The sequence below is a fragment of the Bufo gargarizans genome, chromosome 3 (genome assembly GCF_014858855.1).
Source record: "Bufo gargarizans isolate SCDJY-AF-19 chromosome 3, ASM1485885v1, whole genome shotgun sequence".
Taxonomy (NCBI): Eukaryota; Metazoa; Chordata; class Amphibia; order Anura; family Bufonidae; genus Bufo; species Bufo gargarizans.
This window is the reverse complement of record NC_058082.1, coordinates 262,150,934-262,168,652: the sequence shown is the minus strand read 5'-3', so window position 1 is coordinate 262,168,652 and position 17,719 is coordinate 262,150,934. Positions and strand designations below refer to the sequence as shown.

Here is a 17,719-nt window from a genome sequence, read left to right as displayed (position 1 = left end):
AGCAGGAATATAAACGAATGAAGTTCTGGTTATACTTAATCTTCTCCCACAAAACCATACAATCAATCTGCTCAGCTTCTCTGGCTCTATGACATATGACATCTCAGACACCAAGTTCAACACGACAGGTTCCCTTTAAATGAATGAAATAAAAGTTACACCAAGATGACAAACACCCTGATAACCTTCACTATGCCAAATAGAGGAGGGTTGTTACATGCCCTTCTTTATCTGCGAGCCGAGCACTCCCTGTCCTTACATTACAGCATCGCTTCGGTATGAAACGCATTAACACTTCCTGTAGCAAGGTGAATATGGAGCAAACGACAAGCGTCCCTAGAAGCAGGGTGCACTCCTGCTACAGAACTCCTACAGTGCCGTCACAAATAGAGCACATCAGCGAGACCACCGAGCAGTGCACATAAAGCTGGAAGCTGACGCTTTGTTTCATTGTGACACGCGTGTACACATGGGAGAATAGTAATGGCGGGGGTCACATGTGACTGATTTGCCATTGTGGATGTTCGTGCGACAAACCCGCAGCGTTGTACAGTACCAGCAAAGTGGATGAGAATTTCAGAATTTTCTCATCCATGCGCTGGGTTAATTTTTTTTTTTATAAAAAACGCAGCACAAAAGCAGCGGCACTGCGGATTTGAATTCTGCAGTGCATGTCAATTTAGGCTACTTTCACACTAGCGTTCGGGGTTCCGTTTGTAAGTTCCGTTTGAAGGCTCTCACAAGCGGCCCCGAACGCATCCGTCCAGCACTAATGCATTCTGAGTGGACGCGGATCCGCTCAGAATGCATCAGTCTGGCACCGTTTGGCCTCCGCTCCGCTCAGCAGGCGGACACCTGAACGCTGCTTGCAGTGTTCGGGTGTCTGCCTGGCCGTGCGGAGGCAAACGGATGCATCCAGACTTACAATGGAAGTGAATGGGGACGGATCCGTTTGAATTTGACACAATATGGCTCAATTTTAAACGGATCCGTCCCCCATTGACTTTCAATGTATAGTCTGGACGGATCCGTCTGAGCAACTTTCACACTTAGAAATTTTTCTGAAATATAATGCAGACGGATCCGTTCTGAACGGAGCCCATCGTCTGCATTATAGGAGCAGATCCGTCTGTGCAGACACCAGACGGATCCGCTCCGAACGCAAGTGTGAAAGTAGCCTTACAAAGCTGATTTCTCCCTTAATAGAGAGGGTGGGATCTGCTGGCTTCTCCGCAGCAAGTGCGGTTTATGCTGGGGAAACGCAGCGCACTTTTCTATTGGATTTTCTGTCACTTGTGAACCCAGCCTTGGGGCTCATGCACACAAAACGTATTTTCTTTCAGTGTCCGCTCCGTTTTTTTTTGCTGACCGTATGCGAAACTATTCATTTTAATGGTTCCGCAAAAAAAAAAAAAAAAAAAAAAAAAAAAAGAAGGTACTCTAGTGTGCATTCCATTTCCGTTCCACAAAAAAAATAGAACATGTCCTATTTATGGACAAGGATAGGAATGTTATTAGGGGACGGCTGTTCTGTTCCACAAAGTATGGAATGAACACGGACATCTGTATTTTTTGTGGATCCGTTTTTTTGGCAGACATCGTGTGCATGAGCCCTTACACTGAAGGGGAAGCGAATGTGCATTTGCTTATGTTATGGCCTCATGCACAAAACTATGTTTAAAAGGGGTTCTGCAGTTTAAATTGATGATCTATCCTCTGGATTTTTTTTTTTACATTTTTAAAAGGTCTGCGCATGCGCAGACTGGATCCGTCAATGCAGCAATTTTAATGCACTAATACACTCCAATGGAAAAAAACGCGGCATTCTGCAAGTGTTCAGGTATTTTGGCTGAAGAGAAAAGTTTTTACTCCGTCCAAATACCATAAAAAGACTGAACTGAAGACATCCTGAACGGAATGCTCTCCATTCAGAATGCATGGGGATTTAACTGATCAGTTATTTTCCGGTACTGAGCCCCTGTGATGGAACTCAATACCGGAAAACGTTGACGCAAGTGTGAAAGTACCCTTAGGGGCAGAGGATTCCGGCAGCCAGTTCCGTCGCCGAAACTGCCTGCCGGGTCCGGCAATCTGGACGCAAATGGACAGCATTTGTCAGACGGATCCGGATCCATCTGACAAATTCATTGAAATACCGGATTCGTGCCAACATTCACCAAGATCTTGGTGCAAAGTCAGCAAACCAATAGTTGGCACAGCGTTAGATAAAAATCTCTAGCCCTGCATCAAATTCGTCATCCAGCCTGAGCCAGTGATGAATTTGGGGCAGCTTGCCCACTGTCTAGTACATCTGCCCCACTTATACCGGGTCCTAAGAGAACTCAGCTCAGGACACATCATAATAAACAAACATCTATTAGACGTCCTACCTGAAGGGACATTCCAGTAACACATTGTCCCAAGTGGATTGGGAATCACTGTTAGGTCGAAAGGGATCCAACCAGAGACCCCCACTGATGAAAACAGGGGCCCCATGTCCACTCATATGAATGAGGAGATGGTGGACACAGCCTTTAAATTCCCTGTCGTTGACCTGGGAATCCTTTAGCAGGGTACAATCAAAGGCTTCCACACTGACTATCCGTGGCATATCCACAGGACGTGCCATGAACATACAACAGGTGAGGTCCCAACTCCTACCTGGAGAACCCGTCTCGCACTGCCAGGAACGGAGAGAGGTGGCTGCAGAAGAGCTGCCTTTTCCGTTCACTTCTTTAGGACTTCAGCCCGCTATGTAAATAGGGAAGTGCCAGACCGGGGGATCTCAGGGCCACACCTGTTATCTAGTTCTGGAGATAAGAGCAGGTCCCAGATGTGGGACCTGCTCCTAGCAGACAGACCCTTGCATGTGCCATAAATGTCCATATAGGGTTCAGATGCTTCAGCGGGCACACCTAGTAAAATTTTACTGCACTTTGTGAACCGGGCCAGTACCCACAGCCCTACAAAAGAGCCAGACAGAACACTTAACATTATGGGGGTCATTTACTGAACAGAAATACGCAATCTGCAACTTTCCCCCGCTCATGACAGGTCTAAAAAAGTGGCTAAGACATAGGTGGGGACGGGCCAGCTGGTTTGGGCACGGAAAATGGTCTAAATGTAAGACAGCAAGGAAGTGGTCGTACATTTTGAACTAGAGCTGGATGCGCCAAAGTTATGTAAAGGTTGGCGCATCACCACAACTCCGGAGGATCTACCGCCAGCTATAGGGGATATTAAGACTGGCGTCTAAAGTCTCAATAAATAAGCCCCATGTCTTAGATATCCGGTGCCACCCCCGAAACAAAAGTAGGGACAAGAAAGGGCTCCGTGAGTCTGTAGTGTCACTTCCCCGGGAGATGTGGGGACAGTACCCTGAAAAACCTTGGGCACATAAAACCAGTGCGCCCTCCCTGCCCTCCTACTACATAGCTACACTACTCATAACCTGGCTCTGTGGACACCACAGTGACATGTGAAAAGACCAGGGTGCCCCTAAATTCTTACCCATGGGCACAGCATGGACATCATCACCAGTCACATACAACGTAAATAATACATCAGGACTGATCACATACAGCACGAGTACCGCATGGCCATCATCGGGACTGATCACATACAGCACGGGTACCGCATGGCCATCATCGGGACTGATCACATACAGCACGGGTACCGCATGGCCATCATCGGGACTGATCACATACAGCACAGGTGCCGCATGGCCATCATCGGGACTGATCACATACAGCACGGGTACCGCATGGCCATCATCGGGACTGGTCACATACAGCACGGGTACCGCAAGGCCATTAACCGAACTGGTCACACAGCCCTGATACCGCATGGCCATCATCAGGACTGGTCATACAGCCCTGATACCGCATGGCCATTAACCGAACTGGTCACACAGCCCTGATACCGCATGGCCATCATCAGGACTGGTCATACAGCCCTGAAACCGCATGGCCATTAACCAAACTGGTCACACAGCCCTGATACCGCATGGCCATTAACCAAACTGGTCACACAGCCCTGATACCGCATGGCCATCATCAGGACTGGTCATACAGCCCTGATACCGCATGGCCATTAACAGGACTGGTCACACACAGCCCAGGTACCGCATGGCCATTATCAGGACTCGTGACACAGCCCAGATACCGCATGGCCATTATCAGGACTCGTGACACAGCCCAGATACCGCATGGCCATTAGCAGGACTCGTGACACAGCCCAGATACCGCATGGCCATTATCAGGAGCGCTCACACAGTGCGGGTACCGCATGGCCATTATCAGGACTCGTGACACAGCCCAGATACCGCATGGCCATTATCAGGAGCGCTCACACAGTGCGGGTACCGCATGGCCATTATCAGGAGCGCTCACACAGTGCGGGTACCGCATGGACAGCGCAGTATCGGGGGAGCAGCCCGTTCACACACTGCCCGCTCCAGGCGGCACCTCCTCCTCTGGAATCGGCTGCACACCGGCCTACATGGAGCAATAAGCAGCCTTCCAAGAGGAAACGCCGGCGCAGAGCTGTGTTCACACGTGCGATACGTGACACCCGGGAGTCATGGAGCTGCATGGCGGCGCCGTCTCCCGCTCCCTGGGCCTGTCCCGTCCCCCGCTCCCTCCGGGCAGCCGCCCTCCCTCCTCACGCCTCAGACTACCCCGTGCAATCGCCCGTCCACACACAATCCCCCGCTCACCCCCTGCCGCCTCCAAAACTGCTGTAGGCCCGATCGTCAAAGGTATCGTAATCCGCCATTGCTACTCTCTCCTCTTCGCAGCCAAACGGCCAGGCTGCAAGGACCCCACAATATAGCGCAGGCAGGGCTGTCCATGTAGATGCCTGCAGCCGCCTGTGCTGTGCTCTGCCTGACACACGTACACCACAGGGGGAGCCGCAGCATGCAGCTTCTTTCTAGCTCACCAGGATTCTGTCATGTTTTCTACTCAGTGTCAGACTGGGTTACCTTGGGCCACCAGGAAATTATTATTTATTATTAACCCCTTAAAGACTAGGCCGATTTTCGCTTTTTTTTTTGCCATAACTTTTTTAAATTTTTTCTGTGCACAGTTTTTGCAGAACAAGATGCATTTTTTTAATGCCACCATTTAATTTACCATGTCTTGTATTGGAAAATGAGGAGAAAAATGTGGGATAAAATTGAATTTTTTTAAATTTTTTTTTCCTTTACGGCATTCACCGCACAGGAAATGTTTTTTTAAATATTAAATATTTTAATACTTCAGACATTTTCGTACATGGTAATGCATAATATGTTTATTTTTTTTGTTTATATATTTTTAGATATAAAATTTGGAAATCGGGGTGATTTAAAGAGGACCTTTCCTCCGTTTAGCCATAGTCTAATTATGGTCTTACCTTATAGGACATTTTTTATTTGTTAACTATTAGCCCCCTTAGGGCTGTTTCACACAAGTGAGTCTATTGCGGGAATCGCGCTCTGTGTGTGAGTGTGATCCTCCGTTCTGGACTTGCAGGAGTGTATGGCGTTATCATGATTTATAATGCTGTGTGTCTCTGCTTGACCCTACTGATACACGATCATAAAGTGACATAAAGCACTGTGTCACGGATGGTGTTACAGAAAACTAGAAGACACAAATGAAGATCCGACTGACTTGATCCAAAACGAAGGAACAATAGGGTAAGCCCTGTAACAGCCCTAGCTCTCTCCCTTACTGCTCAGCCTATGCAAAAATCTCAATGGTAGATAATTGCATACCCTCGTTGCTCGACTGTGTGCACCTGAACACCCTATAATAGTGAGGGGACACGACCACCGGCTCCCTACACTTAATACGGAGGGAGTCAGGGTCACCTAGGATCAAGCCCACAGGCAAACAGAAATAAAGAAAACAGACTTATCTTGTGGATTCAGCAGTAACAGATTCTAGCAACAGCACACTCCAGGAAGTTGTATAAAACGAAAGCAAAACAAAAGAACCTCAGGCAGGAGGTTCTGAAGAACGTCTGTCAGAGCTTCTCAGATGTCTGGCGGTGACACACCGCGTGTGAGCGTGAATGGAACTGTTCATCTGAAACAGCGCTCAGGCCCCTTTCACACAAGCAAGTTTTCCGCGCGGGTGCAATGCTTGACATGAACGCATAGCACCCGCATCTGAATCCTGTACCCATGTGTTTTTTTTCACACATCAGTTCTGAGTTGTTTTAGAATCTCAGCATGTTCTATAGTCTGCGTTTTTCATGCAGCCCTGGCCCCATAGAGGTAAATGGGGCTTCAGTGAAAAACGCATTGTAAGGCCAGAGTGTATTACTGTAGTGCAGCGGCGGCATGAAGTGCACGGCGTCATAGCAACCAATGACGCCGTGCGCTCCTGCTCTCAGCAGAAATCCAGACCGTGTTACCACGGACCGCTCACGGCCGTGTGCATTCGGCCTAATTCAGAAGCAAGTGCAGATGCAAGGCTTTTTTTTTTCACTGATGGTTGCTAAGAGATGTTGTTTGTAAACCTTCAGTTTTTTTATCACGTGCGTGTAAAACGCATCAAAACGTACTGCACCAGCACGGAAAAAAAACTGAACACAATTGCAGACAAAACTGTGAGTTTCACTGAACGCATTGCTGTGCCAATCTGAATCGTTTGTGTTAGGCCTCTTTCACACGGGCGTCAGTTTTTTTGCCCGGATAAGAGGCGGGTGAGTTGCGGGAAAATGCGCGATTTTTCCACGCAAGTGCAAAACATTATAATGCGTTTTGCACTCGCGTGAGAAAAATCGCGCATGTTTGGTACCCAAACCCAAACTGCTTGGGATTGATGTTCTGAAGATTGTATTATTTTCCCTTATAACATGGTTATAAGGGAAAATAATAGCATTCTGAATACAGAATGCAGAGTATAATAGGGCTGAAGGGGTTAAAAAAAAAAGTTAACTCACCTTCTCCTCTTGATCTCGGAGTTCCTGGTCTCTACTTCTTGAAGGAGCTGTGGGCTAAATGACCTGTGGTGATGTCAGATCACATGCTCCATCACCGTGGTGATGGAGCATGTGATCTGATGTCATCAAAGGTCCTTTACCTGTATTTAATGCTCACCACAGGTCCTGCTCAACAAAGGAGACACAAGGAGATGCCAGCTTCGCGATCAAGTGGACTAAGGTGAGTTAAATTATTTTTTATTTTTTTAACCCCTCCAGCGCTGTTTTACTATGCATTCTGTATTCAGAATGCTATTATTTTCCCTTATAACCATGTTATAAGGGAAAATAATAATGATCGGGTCTCCATCCCGATCGTCTCCTAGCAACTGTGCGTGAAAATCGCACCGCATCCGCACTTGCTTGCGGATGCTATGCGATTTTAACGTACCCCATTCACTTCTATGGGGCCTGCGTCGCGTGAAAATCGCACAATATAGAGCATACTGCGATTTTCACTCAACGCACAAGTGATGCGTGAAAATCACTGCTCATGTGCACAGCCCCATAGAAATTAATGGGTCGGGATTCAGTGCGGGTGCAATGCGTTCACCGCACGCATCGCACCCGCACGGAAAACTCGCCTGTGTGAAAGGGGCCTTAGGGAGCTTGAACCTGGGACCTTTTGATCCCTTGTTCTATTCACCACACACGACCATTTTTTTTCCCGTTTAAGGGCCTTTTTTTGCGTTCCATATAGGGTCCATATACGGAACCATTCATACAATTCAATGTACTCCGTATGCATTCCGTATTTCCGTTCCATTGAAAGATAGAACATGTCCTATTATTGCCTGCAAATCACGTTCTGTGGCTCCATTCAAGTCAACGAGTCCGCAAAAAAAACTGAACACATACGAAATGCATCCATATGTCTTCCGTATCCGTTCTGTTTTTGAGAAACCATCTATTGAAAATTTTATGTCCAGCCCAATTTTTTCTATGTAATTACTGTATACTGTACAGTCCCTGAAAAAAGTCTTGTCGCTTGTGTACAAATTGACCTGAAGTGCCGCTAAAATATATTTCTAATCAAGATTTTGTTACAAGAAATGGGTCATTTTTATCCCAACGGCTTTTGTAATAATGTTTCAGTGTAAAACGAAACTGACAAAAAGTATTCTAATATTCACAGCTTGGTAAAGCCCATTGAGTCCATTTATGCCAAGACATAAGTGTTGTCGTCTTGTCATATGAGCTTCACCTGTGACTAATAATGGATCAATTAGGTCTCAGGTGTGTATAAAAAGAACCCCAGTACACTAGACCTTCACATCAACTGCAACTAGACCTCTGCAAACATGCCTAAGATTCACCCGGAGACTAAAGTGTTGATTATCAAGAGGCTGAAGACCAGATCCACTGCTGATGTGGCAGACACCTTCAATGTGTCTCAGCGTCAAGTTCAGAGGATAAAAAAAAGATTTGAAGAGACTGGAGATGTTTTCGACAAGGCCAGGTCAGGCCGACCCCGCAAGACAACTGCTCGAAAGGACCGTTTGTTGGCTCGAAAATCCAAGGCCAGCCCATTTTCCACTGCAGCAGAGCTCCACGTGACCTGGTCACCTGAAGTCCCTGTGTCAACCAGAACAGTTTGTCGGATTCTGTCTCGAAATGGCCTCCATGGTCGAATCAGTGCCCATAAGCAAGCACTAAACAAAAGACAATTGAAAAACCGTGTGGCATTTGCCAAGGCCCACAGCCTGCTAAAAGGATGGACGCTGGAAAAGTGGCATAAGGTGGATTTTTCAGATGAATCTTCTGTTGAATTACACCACAGTCGCCACAAATATTGCAGGAGACCTACTGGAACCCGCATGGAGCCGAGATTTACCCAGAAAACAGTGAAGTTTGGTGGAGGCAAAATCATGGTCTGGGGTTACATCCAGTATGGGGGTGTGCGAGGGATCTGCAGGGTGGAAGGCAACATCAATAGTCTAAAATACCAAGAAACCTTAGCCACCTCTTATATTCCCAACCATAAAAAAGGCCAAATTCTGCAGCAGGATGGTGCTCCATCGCATACTTCCATCTCCACATCAAAGTTCCTTAAGGCGAAGAAGATCAAGATGCTCCAGGATTGGCCAGCCCAGTCTCCAGACATGAACATCATTGAGCATATGTGGTGTAGGATGAAAGAGGAAGCATGGAAGACGAAACCAAAGAATATTGATGAATTCTGGGAGGCATGCAAGACTGTTTTCTTTGCTATTCCTGATGACTTCATCAATAAATTGTATGATTCCTTGCCAAACCGCATGGATGCTGTCCTTCAAGCTCATGGAAGTCATACAAGATATTAAATTTGGATCTTACAGCACCACTACTTAATTTGCTGACATATTTTTGGATTTGCAGTAAAGTTGTTCAATTTCTGTATACAAAACTTTTGTCTTGCCAAAATTTGACCTTTCTGTCTTGATTAAATAATAAATCTTTTTTCACTGAAACGAATTTATTTCAGTGCATTAAACATCATTTGGGAGGGCTTTAGCTTTTCATATGAGCTATTTCTTTTTTTTAATAGCGTTTATTTAACACTTTTCAAGTTAGTACAACAATCCCAAAGGGAAACAGTCCTATCTGACACAGTCGCTCGCATGAGCAAGTACATTAAATCTATCATCATCACTTTTATGACAATAGGGAACAAAAAAACCGTAATTGCGATACAGTATCTCATTGTCATGAGAAAAGCAATACCACACTCACTCACACTCCATCCACACTCACAGACACACACATGGGTGGTGCAGCTTCAAGTACCCACAACCTCAAACTGTGCCTCCCCAGGCTCTCCCCTGGCTTCATACGTCAATTTGTACATCTGCAGGTCACCATTAATCAGGTGCACCCACTGTACCACCGTGGGGCATTTTGGCGGTTTCCATTTCAGCAGTATGTTCTTCCTCCCATAATACATTAACAGACGTAACAGTGCTCTACTATATTTGGATGGGGTCGCATTAGAGACTAGCCCCATGACACACACCACTGGATCACAAATCCCTGGTAACCCCAGTTTGACATTAATAAAATCGCATACCCCTTTCCAGTATATCTGGATTGTTGGACACCGCCACACTATGTGAAAAAAGGATCCCCTAATTTCCCCACATCTGTCACACCCAGGGGACGGTAATTGCCGCATCTGGTAAAGACGCATCGGGGTCAGATACACCCTATGCATCCATTTAACTTGAATGAGCTGATCTCGAGCGCTTATCACAGACTTCCTCCACCCCAGACGCCATTCCTCCAAGTGAGAGTCTGCCAATTCAGGAATATCCACCGACCATTTAACAAACGATCGCTGGATAGGAGATTCCTGCATCTTGATAATTTCAACATAAAAGGAGGAAATCGGCTTATGCGGTTTCTCTCTCCTGGCGATAGATTCCAGTGGCCCACACTCTAATTTCAGGGCTAAGGACTGAAACTGCTTCTCACATGCATGTCTCAACTGGAGGAAACGATAAAAACTTGTGTGGGGTAGCAGGAAGTCTGCACGCAAACTCTCGAAGGAGCGGAAGACCCCGCCCTGGAACAGCTGCGTCAGATACTTCAGGCCCTTCCGTGGCCAAAATTCAAAGTCTGAAAGGTAAAAGAGCTCGGGCAGATGCTTATTACGCCACAGTGGAATGTACGGGGACCAGGTTTCTCCCGTTTGACTAGTCATGTGCGTGTCCACAAACCTCTCCCACGCCTCCAGAACCGTCACCATAGCCTCCGTGTAACTTTTGGTGCCCAGGCCTTTGCCTCCCCTATATACCAAATTCGTCAGGGCCTCATACGACCCTACCAGCGCCGCCTCCAACACCACTGCCGGATTGTTGGGGTCCGCCCTGATCCACCAGGAAGCATACATCAAGCGAGTCACTATATAATAGACATACATATCCGGGAGTTGTAAACCCCCCTGCAAATAGGAGGCTTTCAGTGTCTTCCTTGCAATTCTTGGGGACCTGTTACTCCACAGGAATCGGGTCATGACTTTGTCTAAAGTATCGAAATGGGCCTTAGGGATCCTCACTGGGGCCGCCCTATACACATACAGTAGCTTAGGTAACAACACCATTTTAACAATGTTAATTCTGCCCACTAAGGTCAGGGGGAGATTTTCCCAGGCTTCCAACTTACGCGTGACATATTCCATAGTGGGCCTCAAATTCAAGTCTACAACCTTCAGAGGGGACACTGGTGAGACGTCTATCCCATCCTCTACGTCCACTATGCATAGACTGGACTTAGTCCAATTCACTCGTAGTCCCGAGTACCTGCCATAACCATTCACCACATCTAACAAAGACTCTAAGGAGGGGCCAGGGTCAGCTAAATACACCAACAGGTCATCCGCATACAGCGATACCTTCTCCTGTATCCCAGCTATCGTCCACCACTCTATCAGAGCGCTATTATTAATTAGTTGCATGAGGGGTTCCATTATCAGAGCAAACAACAATGGTGACAGTGGGCAACCTTGCCTGGTGCCCCTATACAGCCGAAAAGGTTGAGACGTAACACCATTCACCCGGATACGCGCCGTAGGTGCCTGATATAACAGCTGGACCCATTTGATAAAGGAGGGGGGGAATTGAAGGAGGGACATCGTCTCCCAAATAAAGCACCACTCTACCGAGTCAAAGGCTTTCTCGTTATCGAGAGAAGCCAAGGCCCTCGATCCCGCATTGTCATGTCTGACCTGCAAATTAGTGTATAACCTCCTAAGATTGATGTCCGTCGTCTTCCCAGGCATAAAGCCTGACTGATCCGGGTCAATGATGGATAATACTACCCCACTCAATCTTCTAGCCAAGACTTTGGCCAATATTTTCGCATCAGTATTCAGTAGGGAAATCGGTCTATACGACGCGCAGTGGTCCGGAGGCTTCCCAGCTTTATGAATCACCACAATGGTGGCCTCACCAAACGATGGGGGCAACCCACCAGATTCATAAGCATAAGTGAACAGTTTCAGTAACCACATAGAGTGCAACTCAGCATCCAGCCCATACCATTCAACTGGGAAGCCATCCGGACCAGGGGATTTCCACACTGCCATGGCCTCTATCGCGGCTTTGATCTCGCCCTCGTCAATAGGTCCCCCTAAGTACGTGCTATCCGTCTTGGCCAAGGGTGTAAGGGGGATGGTTCGAAGGAAGGATCGGATCTCACCCGGGGTCAAGCTGAGTTTAGAGCTATATAGGTCCGCATAGAATTGAGCGAATTGCTCGCAGATCTCCCCGGGCTGATGTACCTTCGAGCCATCACCCCAGGTAACGTGGGGGACTACTGTCTGTGGCATCTCGGTCCTGGCCAGAAATGCCAAGGCCCTCCCATTCTTGTCCCCATCAGCAAAAACTAAGCGCCTCTGATAGAGTAACTTCTTCTGGGTATACTCCGTTAAATGTAAAGTGAGCTTCCTCTGTGCCTCATCCCACATCCTACGGTTCTCTACATTCGGGTCCTCTGTGTATACCCGCTCTGTCTCCACCACCTCTTCCTCCAACTTGACCCTAGTAGCACTCAGTTCTTTCCTATGCGTAGCTATCGCCTGGATCAAGGTACCACGCAGCACCACTTTAAAGGCCTCCCACTCCACCGATGGGTTAGTCAATCCCTCATTGAATTCCCAGTAATCTTTCATCCCTTGCTGCGCCGCCCAAACTACAGGCAGGACCCCCAGCCATTTACTATTGAGCCTCCATGATCTTTCAGTCAGCGCTAGGGGTTGTCTCAGAATGACCAGTAAGGGGGCATGGTCAGAAATGCCTCTCGGCAAGTAGTCAGCACCCGCCAATGAAGGCAACAGGACTCTACTAAGGAATACCAAGTCAATCCTAGATAGTGCCGCATGTGAGGCCAAATGACAAGAATACTGACGTATCCCCGGATGCAAATACCTCCAGCCCTCTGTTAATGCGAATACCTCTGCCCAGGAACACAGTGCATCATTATGAGTGTCAGTCGGGCGAAGCCGGTCCAGTGACCGATCCAAGACCGCGTTGTAGTCCCCAAGCACAATCAGAGGCACCGGGGGCATGGAGACTACACGTTTCATAATCTCATCCAGTATCTCCCTACGAAAAGGAGGGGGAACATAAACGCCCACTATCAAGTATTCAATGCCTCTGATTGCAGCGTGAAGAACCACAAAGCGCCCCATCGTATCAGTGTATACCGAGAGCGACCGGAAGGGAAGGGATTTGGCAACTAGAATAGACAATCCTCTAGCCCTGGAGCTATAGACCGCATGATAAGCCGCGCCAACCCAGGGTCTCCGTAGCGCCAGGATTTTCCGCCCCTGCAGATGTGTCTTCTGCAATATCAGTACGTCTGGATTGTGGTTACGCAAGAAGTTAAAAACCAGAGATCTCTTCAGTTTGTCATTAAGACCTCTGACATTTCAGGAGACAAAACGACAGAGCGTCATCATGGTGGCTTGTTAAAAGCATATCTCCAAAAGAAGCCGCACCACCCAAGCCAAGCATTCACACACTCATACCCACTCGGCACATTCAACCCAACAAACTCCCAAGATGCCCGGAACATTTAACCCAGCCCCCCACCCTGCCCAGATGACCCCAACATATCCGAGCCTAAGTGCCCACCCCCCACTTGCCTCACTAGTGAAAATAGGGATGAAGACCCTTACCCAACCCACTATACTAGGTAAACCTATGAACCTAACCTAGATAGCAGACAACCTAACCGTCACACGTTCAGCTCCATCATACAGTAAAGACATCTGACAGTATAGGCTGAGACCCCCATCACAAAAGTCTCCATATACTCAGCCCCTGTGGTCAAGCCAGTCCGAAGCCTCTTCAGGGGTAGCAAAAAATGTCACCAGCTCTCCATCTTGTACTCTGAGTCGTGCCGGATACATCATGGCATATACCAGTCCTTTCTCCCGCAGCCGGGTCCTCACCGCCGTGAACTGCCTGCGTTGCTTCTGCACTTCTGTAGAGAAGTCCGGGTAAAAGGAAATCCGGGTGTTATAAAACTGAATGTCCTTTAGACGTCGGGCAGCCGCCAACACAGCATCCCAGTCCCTATAGTTCAGGACCTTAAAGATGAAAGGACGAGGTGGGGCCCCCGGAGGCAGAGGGCGGGTGGGGATCCTGTGGGCCCGTTCAACCGCAAAAGTCCCTGAGAGGTGTATCGGGTCTAGGACCTGCTTTATAAGGGTCTCCGCAAATTCCTCAGGTGCGTTACCTTCCGCCTTTTCAGGTAGCCCCATAATGCGGACGTGGTTCCTTCTATTGCGGTTCTCTGCATCCTCAACTTTTGCCATCAGGGTCTTGACCTGGTTCTGTAAGGCATTAATCGCAGAATCCCCCCTCTGAGCTCCATCTTCCACCTCGCCCAGCCGTCTCTCAACCTCAGTGGTCCTTTCTCTTATCTTATCAATGTCATGCATGAGGAGAGTAAGAGCAGCCTGCACATGGTCAATCTTGACAGTAAGCGCCGTCTGACAGTTAGTAATGGCCGCCATAACTTTCGCTAGGTCCACCTCCGATTGTGCAGAAGAGGCCCCAACCCCCCTATCCTCCGTTTGGCTCATATTATCCAGAATCAATTTAGGCGGGATAGCTGGGCCTGGGGTGCCCGTTTTCCGGCCCATAAAGCGTCCTCCCGTTCACCAGCAGCAGGAATAGTGGCCAGCCAGCCGACCCCTTCAGTCTGAAACACAAGGGTATCAGCCCCGCCAATTAAGTAAGTGAGTCTCTACCTGCAATCCAGGGGCAGCCCCACCGCTACCCAGCGCAGTGATCCTTTCCACCGGGCACACTCCATCTATGCAGAGACAGGCAAGCGTAATGGCAGGAGAGTTGAAGGCACCAATCGGTCCGGCGCCAGTCGCAGACAACAGAGGCCTCAATCCCCAGGCTCGCAGTTAAGATGGCGCCCATCGCGCCAGACACGTGGGGGGAACGGAACAGCAGCAGGCCGGCCGGCAGAAAACCTGGGGGTCACAACGACCTGCAGCACCAGGCTCCGCTCGCTTACCGCCGCCAGTGAATGTAGTGTCTCCACGCCCCACTCCTCCCGCTCTCACCGAGAGGACCTCCGTCCGGGGTGTCACGCAGTAAGTAGGCCGCACTCAGGAGGAACCAGACGAGCAACGGCAGTCACGACCGCAGGGCAGGCAGGAGAATTGCTGGTAACCAGTCCGGGTGTTGAATAGCGCAGGGGGTCTCCAGCATACGAAAATAGGAACCGAGCAGTCAGAATCACAGGATAAGCACAGGATACTAGCGGAGCTGAAGTAACATGCGACCTCACGCCATGACAGTCAGGCCACGCCCCCCCCATATGAGCTATTTCTAACACCAATTGATTAATTAAAAGTAAGGTTAATAGCAGGAGTTTCTACAAAATAGAGAAGCGACAAGACTTTTGTCAGGGACTGTATATGCCATACGGAAAAACAGAACAGAAACAAAAATCGGAACCAAGTAACACTGAAAAAGCCATACGGTCGTGTAAAAGAGGTCTTATAGAGATCTATTAGGTAAAACAGGAGGGAGCTTACAATGGCAGGCCTGTTAAGTTTCAGAAGCGTCTAGGCTGCCATGGTAACTGATTGGAGTCCCGCGATTTCACTGTGGGGGCTCCAATCGGAAGATGCTGCAATTAGCGTTGTATTATACAGCCAACACCCGCCGTGTATAGAGCGGGCACACCGCTACAGCCTGCACAAATGTGGGCGCATAATGCCGTACATGTACAGCATTACGTGTTAACCACCTCCCGTCCGCCCGTCGACTATAAACGTCCGGAAGGTGGTTCTCTATCTCTGAATGGACGTGTCACAGACGGTGTACAGGAAACAAGACAAAGCAACATGCATATATGACTGAGTGGATCCAAAGCTAAGGAACCAAAAGGGAGACCCCTGCACAAGACCTAGCACTTTCCCTGGCTGCTCAGCCTATGCAAAGATCCGAAAGGTGGAAGGTTGCATATCCACGTGCCTCGACTATATAACCCCTGAACACCCTACAATAGTGAGGGGACACGACCACCGGCTCCCTACACCAGACACGGAGGGAGTCAGGGTCACCTGGGATCCAGCAAACAGAAAATAACAGATAAATGTTCAGCACTTAACTTTGTAGCAGACTAGAAAACAAGATCAGCATGCACACACACTCCAGGAAGTAGTATAAGCCGCCCAGTAATGCATTATGGGGCGGAATTTAAAGGGATGCAATCAGTCCAACTCCATGACAGCTGAGAGAGGCTAACGAGATGAGGAACTGAACAGCACAACAAAGAGAACTCAAGGAGGAGGTTCTGAAAGGCCTCTGTCAGAGCTTCTCAGCTGTCTGGTTGTGACAGGACGTTTCTGGAACGTCCATTTAGAGATCGCAGCTGCACGCTAATCGTGCGGCTGCAGATCGGGTTGCCCGCTGTCAATGACAGCAGGGCAAGCCTTAGGCCTCTTTCACACGGGCGTCATGTTTTTTGCCCGGATAAGAGGCGGGTGCGTTGCGGGAAAATGCGCGATTTTTCCGCGCGAGTGCAAAACATTGTCATGCGTTTCGCGTGAGAAAAGTCGCGCATGTTTGGTACCCAGACCCGAACTTCTTCACAGAAGTTCGGGCTTGGGATTGATGTTCTGAAGATTGTATTATTTTCCCTTATAACATGGTTATAAGGGAAAATAATAGCATTCTGAATACAGAATGCTTAGTACAATAGTGCTGGAAGGGTTAAAAATAATAAAAAAGTTAACTCACCTTCTCCTCTTGTTCGCATAGATGCCGGTCTGTTCTTTAGCTGTGGGCTGAATGACCTGAGGTGATGTCAGATCACATGCTCCAATCACATGGTCCATCACCATGGTGATGGAGCATGTGATCTGACATCACCACAGGTCCTTTAGCCCACAGCTAAAGAACAGACCGGCATCTACGCGAACAAGAGGAGAAGGTGAGTTAACTTTTTTATTTTTTTTAACCCTTCCAGCACTATTATACTAAGCATTCTGTATTCAGAATGCTATTATTTTCCCTTATAACCATGTTATAAGGGAAAATAATACAGTGAATAGACTGTCACCTAGAACCCATGCGTGAAAATCGCACCGCATCCGCACTTGCTTGCGGATGCATGCGATTTTCACGCAACCCCATTCATTTCTATAGGGCCTGCGTTACGTGAAAAACGCACAAAGAGGAGCATGCTGCGATTTTCACGCAACGCACAAGTGATGCGTGAAAATCACCGCTCGTGTGCACAGTCTCATAGAAATGAATGGGTCAGGATTCAGTGCGGGTGCAGTGCGTTCACCGCACGCATCGCACCCGCACGGAAAACTCGCCCGTGTGAAAGGGGCCTTAGAGAAGGCAGGGACAGTGCCCAGGTGTCCCTGCCTTCTAGATCGCTGTATACACAGCGCTCACCGCTGTCAGCCCCAGTTACAGGAGAAATCAATAGTGAAAAAATAAATAAAAAAGGGAAGTTAAATGTCACCCAGAGGTCTTGTATGACCTTATGGGGGACGCAAAGTGTAAAATAAAAAATAAAGTGTTAAAATAAAATAAAAAATTTTAAAAAAAAGTTTCACATGTAAAAAAAAAAATTCCCCAAGTAAGGAATTAAAATTAAATGTTAAAAATAGAAAAAATTAAATAAAATAGACATATTTGGCATTGCCACGTCCGTGACGGTTGGCTCTATAAATATATCACATGATCCACCCAGTCCGATAAACACCATAAAAAAAATGTGT

The 17,719-nt window shown here is 47.9% G+C and overlaps 1 protein-coding gene across 2 annotated transcripts in view; it reads right to left on the bottom strand.

Moving 5' to 3' along the window:
• EIF4H (eukaryotic translation initiation factor 4H) overlaps nucleotides 1–4,869 on the bottom strand; it is a 30,621-nt gene extending 25,752 nt beyond the window's left edge. Inside the window, exon 1 of one of the 2 annotated variants that reach the window (XM_044285212.1) lies at nucleotides 4,718–4,869. In XM_044285212.1, the coding sequence (XP_044141147.1) occupies nucleotides 4,718–4,776 (59 nt within the window). In that variant the 5' untranslated portion in view covers nucleotides 4,777–4,869. The remainder of the gene's footprint in view (nucleotides 1–4,717) is intronic. The other variant, XM_044285211.1, reaches the window with a different exon arrangement.
• Nucleotides 4,870–17,719: the final 12,850 nt, after the last annotated feature.